Genomic DNA, 12,509 nt, shown 5'->3' with positions numbered 1-12,509 from the left:
TTTTTTTTAATGTTGCATCCCTTTATAATTCAAGAGCTCTCTCTTATAAATAAATCCTTCAATCTTAAAAGAATGCACTTTACCTTGTGTCGAGTACGAGCTGCTTGATGGTCCATTATGCTTATCTCAGAAGTCATCTGTAATTCACTGAGGAACAGCTTAATCCAGACAGAAAAGGAAAGCAGCAGTTCATCAAATTGCTGGTGTTCAGCGACCACAGACTGAAGAAAATTAATCCTAGGTACAGAAAGGTGTTGAAGTTAAAATGCCCCACAGCTGGACAGAAAGAATGATGATACGTTTTTTGAAATAAGCTTAACCAAGGGCAAAAGCAGTGTTGTCATACACGGACAGACCGGAACTCTTGATGTTTTCTACTTCTCAAACCCCGTTTCTCTCACACTTTTCCTGTCTCAGTTAACGTGACCGCCATCCACCCAGATGGTCCTACGGGTCACCCTTCATCCCTCCCTTTCTTTACCACCACATCTGATCTACGCTGATCCTGTTAGCACCCCCATCACGGCACGTTCTCTGCTCTCCTCTCCGCTTCTACACTCTGGTCTAACTCTCTTCATCTGTCGCCTTGCCTCCAACTGCTGCCACACTGGCCTCCTTCCTGCCACCGTGGCCTCCCTTCAATCCACGTTGTAGGTAAAAGCCAGAAATGACCTTAATGTAATCAGAACATTCTCTGCCAAGCTTAGACGAAGGGGCAATTTCCTGTTGCACATAGGAAGGCAAAACTCCAAAACTCCTTACTGTGGTCTACGAAGGATCCCACGTAATCAACTCCTCTGCCCTCATCTGATACAGAGAGGCCTCACACTGCCACTCATCTCTGTTTCCCCAGTATCCCAGCTCACGACTGTCTTAGAGACTTTTGGCTCCCTCTACCTGTATCCTTTGCCCCCAAAGTACCATGAATCTGCTTCCTACACAGCATCCGGATCTTAATAGATGTCACGTCCCCTGAGATGTGGCTTGGCCACCCAATCTACGGTCCCTGACATATAACCCTATTTTATTGTTTTCATATTACTGAACATCCCCGGAAACAGTCTTGTTCATTCATTTGATTAATGATACATTTATCCTCTCCCTCACTGCATAAGAGACTGGACTTCACTTGCTTTGCTTACTGCTATATCCTTAGTGCCAAAAATGGTGCCTGGGATATGGTCAGGGATCAATCACTGCTTGTGTAATAAATTAGATGGATAAACAATAGGTGATCTGAGGTCAGAATCCAAAGCTGGCATTAAGAATAATACCTTAATCAAATATTAATATTTGTTACAATGGCTCATATCCAAAGTTCAACTTTTTAAATAGACTTTCATGTTTTAATCCTTACAAAACCTTCTACACATTATCTTTACAAGCATATATTATATTTTGAATGCTTTTATACATTTGTATCATTTAAAAACCCTTTCCTTTCCCTCTGGGAGACAGGCAGAAGGCAGATCCTCCTCTATTTTACAAAAAATTACTCATCTTTCAAGAGTTTGGCACCAAAGCCTTTTGTCAGCCTTTCATGAACCCATTCAAATGTCCTTTCTTTTTGTTCCCATAATATCCTGTGCTCACCTCTCATTGGATTTCTTGTTATTCCCATGCTGATCTCTAAAATACTTGAGGTCAGGTTTTATTTATTTTTACAGTTTCAATTTCTGATATGGTGCCTTGTACTCAACAGGTACCCAATAAACATTTGCTAATTGAATAAATGAACGAATAGACAACGGAACAAATACAGATTCCACGGAGGTAAACAGCAGAACTCTGTTTACTGTTGCTAACCCCAGCACTCAGAAGAGTGCACTACTCATTGTAAAAACTCAGTAAGTATTTGCTGAATAAATAAATTAAAAATTGACTAGAAAGGTTAAATGCCTTATTCAAGATTACATGGGTAATCAATACCAATTTAAGTCAAAATTTTGTCTTCTGGCATCTTAGAAAGGTATAAATGTCAATTGTTAATCATCTAGTCAATTAACGTTTAATCCATTTTTGTCTCCTTTTAATATAATAATAATTTCCCTGCTCTCTACTAAGATCTATATAGGAATGAAATGGAAAAAAAAATACATATCCTCTGTTGAGAAATATCATGTGAGGCAAAATTTTAATTACCTTTTTTCTCCTGTACATAAACAGCTTGGACAGTAATAATACAAACCCGAGTAATCCTATGCTCTTCAATATTGTTCAGCTAATTTGATCATTTGCCCTGATTGCAAGACTAAAATTTTGAATTGAGGTTCATTAGAAATACTAATTATTAAGCACTTTGATTTTTAAAATGACGAATAAAGTGGTTTTCTTCCCTTCTATAATTATGTCCTGAACAACTGGGTTAAATAAAAGTAAACAAAGCTAGGCTTTCTTAATTTATATGCTCACCATTTAAAAAAATGAACAATACTAGAAGCTTTTTTTTGAAACCAAACCTTTTGCTAATTATCTGAGGCAGATCTCTCCATCTCTCATCCAGATGCTCCAAATGTAGTTTCATCATTTTCACATCATCTTTGGAGGCCACTGAGAATAGGGATTCCTTTAGTTGCAATAGGTTGCTGTAGTTTGAGGCCTGGGATACAATTTCATTTTGCAGCCCCTGAGAAAAAACAGAAAGGATTACAGATCTCATCCCAATGAGACTGACCAGGAAGGATCATGTGACACACGGGGTTGCTATCCAAAGGCTTTGTGTTCTTGCAAAACGGAGGTCATTGGGACCAGGCTAAAAAGGGTTTTTATCCCTTGATTTAGAAATGGATCTACTTGACCTCTAATGCAACATTAAAAATGCTTCTGGAACCTGAATTAGTTTCCCAGTGCCTGGGTTATATTAAGTTAGGCAAATTTAGAAGCTGTAGAATTTCTTTCAGAATAAAGAAACTGAGTAGGTGAAAAGAATCAAAGAAAAACTGTTGCTGAAGAAAAACAAAGCATATCTAACAATGACAGAGGTATAATTCTAGGTACTGGGAACACAGTGTGTCTCTCTGTTTAGAGACTACATTAGGCCAAACCAGGGAACTTAAAGGGTCTTCATTTTACTTTCGTGCAACAGAACTACTTATTTTTAAATCAGGCAATGAATCTCTTAGGTGATGTGAGTGGTGCATAAAAGCTGTGGTTCCTACCTAATAAGAGATAAAAGATAAGCACTATATAGATAGTGGTAGCACGGCACATAGTTGATGCTTGTCAAAATGTTTTCTTTCCCCTCCCTAGTGAGGCCACATGTGTGATACAAGCAAAATTGCTACAGGTATCAGAGGAAGGAGTACACAGCCTATGGACAACAGGAAAGACCTCAAAGCAGAACCAGGACTTAACGCTGAGCAGGATGAAGACATAGGCCAGGAGGTGGGAACGTACAAGGAATGTTCAGACCATGGTAGGGAGGCAGCTTGGCTGACACAGTGCCTGGATGGGGGCCAATCTTGGTCCTCTAATTTGTACAGCACTGTTTTCCACACAGAGACATGTAGGAATACAGCTGTATTTTGTTTATCTATTTATTTACTTATTTACTTATTTATTTATGGCTGCTTTGAGTCTTTGTTGCTGCGCGTGGGCTTTCTCTAGTTGTGGTGAGCGGGGGCTACTCTTCGTTGCGGTGCCCAGGCTTCTCATTGCGGTGGCTTCTCTTGTTGCGAAGCATGGGCTCTAGGTATGCGAGCTTCCACAGTTGTGGCTCACGGGCTCTAGAGTGCAGGCTCAGTAGTTGTGGCACATGGGCTTAGGTGCTCCGCGGCATGTGGGATCTTCCTGGACCAGGGCTCGAACCCGTGTCCCCTGCATTGGCAGGCGGATTCTTAACCACTGTGCCACCAGGGAAGTCCAGGAATACAGTTTTATATAGGCAGATATCTTTGTATCATTTTTAAGAAAAGGAGCTATGACTTCCCTTCTTAGAACAGCTCACATTGCATTTATAAGAAGATAAACACTGGATTGTGCACTGAGCATTGTCCTTTATCCTCAGGCAGGACAGTCCCTGGAGGCTTCTGAGCAGGGACTTTTTGGGAGATTAATGCAGAACATTGTTGTTTAATAAACTAGAAAGGCAGGAGAACCAAGAACGTGAGAAACCCTCAAAGTCAAGGTAGGAGAACATGTGAAGAAGGGGGAATAGGATCAGATGCTACAGACATGCTCTGATGGAGTTTTTAGAGAAGCAATTATGAAAAGTAAAAGAACTTAGTTTCCTCTTAAACATTTTGTAAAAGGTGATGGGAGAAAGTTGGGGTGTAAATCTGTTACACAATAAATATCTTTTGTGAAGCAGTATTGCCTGTTGAATTTTCTGGCACAGATAGCATCGCTTAAAGCAAGTCATTAATCTCCAGAAATCAGTAACATTGTCTGTAGTTTCAGTAATACTTAAAGATTATTTTAAGTATAAAAAGTTGGCTTCTTCAAGAATGTAATAAGCTAGTATTCTTTGTCTTTCTATCTTCTGCATTTGTGCTTATTCATTTTTTGGTGTCTTGCTTGAAAATAATCATTACTGTGACTTTTTTATTACCAAAAATTCATACAAATGCAAAAGTAGAAGGAATACAGCTATTACCCAACTTCAAAAATTATTCACTGATGGTCAACCTTGTTTCATCTATGTTTCTACCCATTTCGCCTTCAACTCCTCTGCCAGATAATTTGTATTCAAGTGCCAGACATTATGTTACAGGATTTTCTAATACATCATGGAAACTGATCATCACAAAGTTCACCATGACTTTGTCTTTCAGGTCAGGGCTGCTCTTCTTTGCAGGATCATGAAATGAAAACAAGAAGTTAAGTTGAAGAAAGGATTTCGTACTTGATTTTGTTTTACAATGCAACCATAACAAAGAGCATTTCATTTTCCTCCCACTTCCTTGAACTTGCCTGTATTAATTGAAGTTCATTCTCCACCTTGACTCTGTCTGCAGAAATGTTGGCTTCTGGGGAACTGGCTATAGCTTCACATCGCTCTAACCAAGTCAAAAAGGTAGATAGTTCTTTCTCTAGCCTACACAAAGCAGAGATAAGAAACAAATTCATGCAAAATTATCATACTTGAAAACTAAACTTTTCTGAAGTTGAGGGGTTCAACAGTAACCATTATAAATACCACAGTGTTTGCTGTCTTTTTCTAGACGTGAAGGTGCAAAAACCACTCCTTTCATGTTTGTGTATGAACTTGCACATGTGTTTAGATCTGTGCAATGTGTAAAGATACTCATACATCCCCTCCACAATCAGAGATCTTCATCTTATAATGAAGATCAATGTCTTCCCATGGTAGGCACATGAGGTGATGAGTTTTACACGTGGGATGATCATTTCCCATCACTTAAAATCCAGAATTTCCTATTTAGGAGTAGCTATTGAAACCCTGGCTGCCAACTGGAGAAGGAAGGCTGCTCACCTCTGCCAATGGGCCAGCAGCTTCTCGAGCACAGTCTGTCTCTCCTTAGTCTGACGCAGCAAACGCTCATAGTTCTGCTGCAGGGCTGCAGCCTCCTGCACGGAGGAGTCTCTGTTAGAGACCTTGCGGGCGCTGGCTGACAGGCCAGCCACCGTGCTGGTCAGGGATTCCAGGGCCTGACAGAGATCCTGATGCGAGAGCAAAAGAGTTCCATGAATGCACAGCATCAAGAAAGGAGACCTAAGTTTTTCTTTGAGACCCTTTATCACCAAACGTTTTCCCAAAGGCATAATAAACAGCAACGGTACTAAAAAATGTCTCTGCCCATGATTTTCAGCAAAAAAAAAGTCTCTGCCCATGATTTTCAGCAAGACATAGTGAAAGTGACAAGCAAGTTACTTCACGAATGCAGAAGTCAAAGGTGAGAATGGAGAGACTATTCCCCAAATAAGAATTTGTTGCTGTTTATCTCAATAATTACAACTTTCCCTTAAGGATTTAGAAAATTTGTGAAAATTGTTATTCATATTATACCAAATGTATTTAAAAAAACCCTACTCCTAATTTATAAGAGCTATATGCAACATGCTATAATTTTATTAAAAAAATATACGGGAAGTTATGGCTGACATAGCTGCCGTCAGGAATCCATGATAATAACAATTAGGGAACCTGAGAATGTGGCATAACACAATGTGTTATGTACATTACATATATTATCTCATTTAATCTTCATAAGAACCCTAAGAGGTATGTTCTTTCATTTGCCCCCATTTTACAGATCAGAAAATCAAGATAGAGAAAAATAACTTGCTTTAGGAAATCCAAATATTAGAAACATACAATATTATCCTCTCTGGTATTCAATTGTTAACTTAGTTGTCTATTAAAATAATTTTATCAAATCTAATTTTCCTACTTTTCCTCATTTGGGGGTTATTCTTTTAAAAATTACATAAGTAACACAATAATGCATTCTTATGATAAATATTCAAACAATATAAATTCCACTTCCTCTTCCACTTGTACTTTTGTCAACTGTTTGCTATTACTGTGGCCCATTTCTCTGCATTTGTGCATGCATGCACACATAATAGGGATAATATGTATATATTTTTTTTTTTCTGGTTTATTAATTAACACCCTTCTTTTGAGTATTTCTTTGTGCATGATTCTCTTGCTTTGCTCCTTCCTCTGAATTCTGCCAGAGGCATCTATTGCTTTGCAAAATATCTCACAGTGGTTACCAGTTCAGGGACCAGAACAAAAAAGCTAGCCATTGGGGAAAAGATCAGTGAGGACATAGGCTTTGCACATCTGAGTGTAGTGGGTTAGAATCTGAAATTTGCTATGCAAATATATACAGATTTTTCTGCACATTTAATTTTTTATAATGTTGGCAAGAGGTAACAGGGTTTATTAAAGCTATACTCTGAAAAAGTTACACGTTCTAATTATGAGAGAGAAATATATCTTAAATGACTACTCTTTAAAATACATTTTTAATGAAAACTTATTTGTACAGTTATATTTCTTGTGTTATATGAAGTGAATATGTTTGATCTATATTATTCCTCAAGTAACATACAATATTTTTCAATTTTAACTCTAATAAAAATATTTACTGTTTTCCTTTCAAGCAGGAATTATCACATTTCTGAGTAGATAAATAAGAAGAAACGTTGAAACATGCTCTTACCATATGTTCTTGGAGAACTTTGTATGTTTCTGTAGCTGAAGTACATATTTTAATTGGATCAGCAAGTTTATCTTCAAATTCAGACACAGTCTGCTGGATCTAAAACATTGGTAATATATAAAAATGATGATGGGGAAAACATACATCAAGGCAGAGAAGGTTACTGGGGAAACAGCATGCCTATCTTTTTTGGATAACGTTCAGTGTGATGATAAAATATATTTTTTAAAAAACCCCAAATCAATGTGTTCCACTATTTGAAAGGAATATAATTAAGACCTAATACCTATCTGAACACAGTATATAATGGCATTTTTATATTCCCTGAAAAAAGGTTACATATAAATGACAAACTCAGTCATCACTGACAACTTGGTAAATAATTGGCAAATTGTGTCTTTTCCTTATTCCATTATTTCTGCACAATTTATAAAATGCAAGGTGAAATAGGTAACTTTAGCATGCAAGGACCAATTGTTACCTTTTTAAGATTCTCTTCAAACTTTTGCTGCTGAGATAAATGTCCCAGGATTGTTCCTTCCAGACTCTGTGCATGTTCTCGGAGTTCTTCCCAGTATCTTATTATCTGTGTTAACTTGGCTTTGATTCGAGCAGATTCTCCAGTGGTAATAAACTGAGCAAAAGACTGAGCTTCTTCTTCTAGTCCTGTAATGCTGCTGATCTTACTTTCTATTTCCTGAATCGTGACCTAATATTTAAAACAAGAAAAATGACAATGGAGGCTGAGCAAGCCTGCCTTCCTGAAATGGTATAATCATCTGCAGAGAAAGAAAATCAGCAGAATTTTTCCTTAACTGACATTTCAACCTACTTGCACCATTAGAAAGCAGCTAGCTACAAACAAACACCATGTGTTTCCTGACCTCGTTTGGGGAGGACAGGTATGCAGACAATGTCTGAAAAATACAAACTGGTGGTGGTCATGCTCGCTGGATGGAGAATAAGGAGAAAAGGCCACCCCTGCTCACGGTGAAGCAAGAACATGTCCCTGGAACTCTTACAGTCTCTCTGAAGGTACAGAGAATTCTCTGCTTATCCTATGAGTCAAGAGTTTTGACCAACTGGTCTGGGAAGTAGTAGGTTCCCAAACTCATAGGAATGCTAATATTGGCATTCATTTAATTTTCCTAAAATGAAGCTGAGTATTTCATATTTTACCAAACTAAAAGCTTGTCTTGATTCTGCTCCTACCTAAACCCAGTCTTTTCATATTTATCACCTATACTTTATGCCAATGGTTTCCAAATTTGGAATACATTAGGGTCCCCTGGCCCCAACCTCAGGGAGTCAGACTCCCTGGGTCTCAGGCGGGGCCCACATGGCAGCTCTGACAACTTCCCGGGTGATGCACTGCCGCTGACCCAAGGAATCCACTTGGGGAACCACTGCTTTATTCACTAGCTGCAGACTCTGCAGGAAGGAGCCTACAGACTATGAGTTCCATTTGGGGCAGGAGGACATTTTACCTATTAGCCAACACAAGAAAAGTACTGAAAGTGGGCACCTGCATGTGCGTGTGCGTGTGCGTGTGTTGGGGGGGCCTCTTATAAACATAGAGGTTTGTTTGTTTATAAGAGAAGAAAAACTATTTCTCTGAGAAAAAGAGCCAAATCATTCAATCAAAATAAAGCCAAAAATTCAGACATCTCAGTTTCAAATAATTTAAATAGAAAATACTGTTACCCTAGAAAAAATAAATGTGTGACTTCTGTCTAGATGAGACAACAGAGTCAGAAATAACTTCTGTTTAGATAAGACTATTGGAAATAGCTGGCATCAGATTAGTGCCAGGTACACATCAGTTATTTGTTTTTATTTCTCATATTCATGACTATAGTGGTATATCTGATAGATACTTGTTGTTTGAGCATTAATACAATCTTTCTTTGTTTTGCTGTTTTTTAAGATGATTTTTTTGGGAAAAAATACTCATAAATTCAACAAATGTATTTTGAGTTTTTTATGTGCTAATAGTTGTTCTAGGTGCTTCCAACACCTCAGTGAAACCATCTTAGTTAAGATCAAAGTTCTTAGTTCTTAGAGTAATATATGGCATTAACAAATTCATAGATGCAAACTATATAATTATATTGTTGGATTGTGGCAGAAAAAATTTCCAATCCATGAAGAGAAGATGGAAGATGAACCCAGTGTATGTTCTTATCATTTGTGAGTTATCAATCAGGAATAAGAAATTAGTCAATTTGGAATAGCATGTAATGAAGAACAAAAATGGGCTTATAAATATCTTCACAATAACACTCAAATGCTTCATTAATTTTAATCCTAAGAGTCTGAAGTGAAAATACTATGACAAGTGTTAACATATTTTGAGTATTTCCTATAATGTAGTCTTCCGTCTGGAAATAGAATCTATGAGCCCCAACTCCACAGTACAGTGTATTCAACTCTATCTTTGCTTATTTCTAGCAAATATATTTTTCCTGATACTCATATTCATTTTTAGATAGTTTTCAAAGTGCCATATTGGAATATTAAAATGTATTTCAGCCTGATGGCATGGAAATCCACAACTGAATGTTTATACACTTAAAAATAAAATACTTAATCATTTTTTTTCTTAAAAGCAATGTGATGACATTTGATCACTGACAGATTTCAGAAGTTCTGGAATTAAGGTTTAAGAAAATAGAAAAATGAATTACAGAAAGGATAAACAAGTTAAAAGGTGTATGCCAAAAATTTTTGAAAGAAGAATGTTGAGACAAAACTATTTAAATGCGCTATTCTTTGTTTTCTTAGAATTAAATGGCAACTTTTAAAAACAGTTTTAAAGATTAAACATATTTCATTCTTTAATGGCTGGGCATCTGTTTTGCCTAGTATATCACACAAGACATAAGCTAGACTGCATACACCAGACTCCATGTATCCTTGACTGCAGAAGATGTGTGATAAGCAGTCTGCCCGGCTTGTAATCTTAGCTAAACAATATTGCATCCTCCCACTGTGCACATGGCAATGACTTGTTCTGAGTCATAATGCGAAACGTTCCCTCACCTTGGTATTTATTTTACTATATTTAATCGAATGAAATGGCATAGGGTTTTCCCACTCCAAAAAAATGAGCTGAGTTAGAAAGAGAAGCAGTTGAATTGTGAAAATGTGTTGTGTAAAAATAGCATAAAAGAAAGAGAAATGAACATTCAGAATTCATTTCTTTCAGCCCATTTTTTTTCTTAAGCTACTTGAATGAAATGGATGATGATAGTCTATGTACTTGGTTATTCTGGAACTGGAGGATAACATATCAGGGCATCTCAGTTCATGCCCCCAAGGGCATCATAAATGCCAGCATTAGATGGATGGAATCTGATTGCTTTACCCGAAGAAAGTAATTTCTCGAACCCCTCCTTGTGGTTGGTGAGGGTAAATGCCACCAATGCTTGAGCTAGACATTTAGAATAGTTCTTAAAAAGTAAGGTTGTAGAGGACGAACACATTTCATGGCGTATAAATCCATCAACAGGGCACTCTAATGGGGTTAATTCAAAATCAAGGAAAAGAATAATGTAACCATAAAAACATTTTAATGATATTGCACACAATAATGACTTTGAATGCATAAGTCAGACAATATTAATACATAATTCCATCTATTAAGTGTTGCCCAGTATCAATCAAGACCTTTTAGCTCAGCATGTTGTGTGAATTTAATTTTAATAGAGTCACATAGCAATGATAGATTTGCTCTGGGGACAAATAGCATTTGATGAAATGTAAGACAGGCGCTCTTAAAATCTAGACATGGATTATAAATGTAACTTGTGAGCAGGTCACCTTAATTTGGTTGATTTGTGTGTCCATGGCAGATGACGAAGTTTCCAAGTCATTGAGTTCTTTTTCTTTCTCAGTTATCCAGACGGACAGGGTCTCAAAATTAGTGCCAAAATGATTCCACTTGTTTTTCACCATTTCCATGGTTTTAATACTAAAATTAACCAAATTAAGTAAATAAAATGCAGTACCTTAATAGAGAAAAACAATACACTTTCCTTTAAATCACCAGGTGAAAAGATAGTGAAGACATTTTTGACCACATCAAAGCTGAAACTATTAGAACAGGGGAAAAAAATGCACATTTGATCTGAGTTAGTCAGTCCTCAAGTATTCCTGTCTCCTCTGAGAATGAGGTAGCACTAAGCTATGTTATGGATGGAACTGTGCTTTGAACAAAATATTGCTGGGTCCAAAGGGTTTGAATCCAGGTATAATCTTGTTAAACTGTGCACGAGACCAGTAGTTGCCAGAACTTATTTTAGTAAACTGCTCACCTAGATTCCAGTGCACACAGTTTTCTTAACAGTCCTACTTTTGTCAATGTGACCCTTTTGCTCTGAGAGGAGAGATACTGCAGTGACGCTTTATACTCAGAGATCTTTATAATATACATCTTTATGAATCAAGATAAAGCTTGTAATCTGAATCCTATGCTGCCACGCAGGAACTGTTTCTGTTATTAGAGTGGAGCCTGCAATCTATTATTTATAACAATTTCAGCTATTCTTAGATGTCTGTATGATCTTGATTCTAAAAGACTTTATAAATTCTTGTACATGAGCACCCTAACTGCTTTTAGACAACTTGGGCTTTATTTGTAATAAATCCAGTGAATAAAATTTCAATTATAGGTTCCCAGTTTGTATTAGTTATGCACATATAGCCATGTGATAGTTATGCATATATAACCAGGTGATTATGGCTTTCAGTTTAGAAAAAGACTAGGAAACTAAGAGTATATCATTGAACTGTTAAGTCCTTGGGTTAAAAAAAAAAAAAAAGAAGGAATTTCCCTGTTTACCAAAAGGCACTTGAAGACATCAAGGAAAATACAATGGCATCATTGATTGTCAAATTCAATAATACTGTAATGTAGTCTCAAATGTATACCCTGGATGAGTCTATGCTCTCATCAGTACAGTTAATTCAAGCTATATTATATTGCAATTTTTTAAATGAAATAAAGATTCAAGTGGATATTTCTAATGGAAGTAACTTCCTTTCTAATAAACTCTAAGTTTTACTATTTCTACCTTGATGGATAATATTTAAAGGTTTTAAGCCACAATTTGCTTTAAATAAATTATTTAACAAATTTTAAAGTTTAGACAAATGTACAACATTAATTATAAGGTGTTAATAGTATTAAAAACAAATTTTACATTTTAAAACCCATCTAGAAATTATGTCTTATACCTTAAAAACAATACATGTTGGTGATTTGCCACTAAATAATCTTTAAAATAGAACCGTTCAGCCATATTATTTTGAGGAACATTGGTCATATGTTTATCCCCTCCAAATTTTTGTGTGTGTCTATCTTGTACATAACAG

The 12,509-nt window shown here is 36.7% G+C and overlaps 1 protein-coding gene across 1 annotated transcript in view; it reads right to left on the bottom strand.

Annotated features, from left to right (window-relative positions):
- The window catches only part of SYNE1 (spectrin repeat containing nuclear envelope protein 1), a 361,050-nt gene that overhangs the window by 270,931 nt on the left and 77,610 nt on the right, over window positions 1-12,509 (bottom strand). The window contains exons 30-36 of the mRNA XM_068550708.1: window positions 10,956-11,106; window positions 7,615-7,842; window positions 7,134-7,232; window positions 5,435-5,622; window positions 4,912-5,035; window positions 2,460-2,626; window positions 84-237 (exon numbers count right to left, since the gene is read on the bottom strand). Coding sequence (XP_068406809.1) covers window positions 84-237; window positions 2,460-2,626; window positions 4,912-5,035; window positions 5,435-5,622; window positions 7,134-7,232; window positions 7,615-7,842; window positions 10,956-11,106 — 1,111 coding nt within the window. The remainder of the gene's footprint in view (window positions 1-83; window positions 238-2,459; window positions 2,627-4,911; window positions 5,036-5,434; window positions 5,623-7,133; window positions 7,233-7,614; window positions 7,843-10,955; window positions 11,107-12,509) is intronic.

Source organism: Eschrichtius robustus, chromosome 9 (assembly GCF_028021215.1).
Source record: "Eschrichtius robustus isolate mEscRob2 chromosome 9, mEscRob2.pri, whole genome shotgun sequence".
NCBI lineage: Eukaryota > Metazoa > Chordata > Mammalia > Artiodactyla > Eschrichtiidae > Eschrichtius > Eschrichtius robustus.
This window is presented reverse-complemented; position numbering and strand designations above follow the sequence as displayed.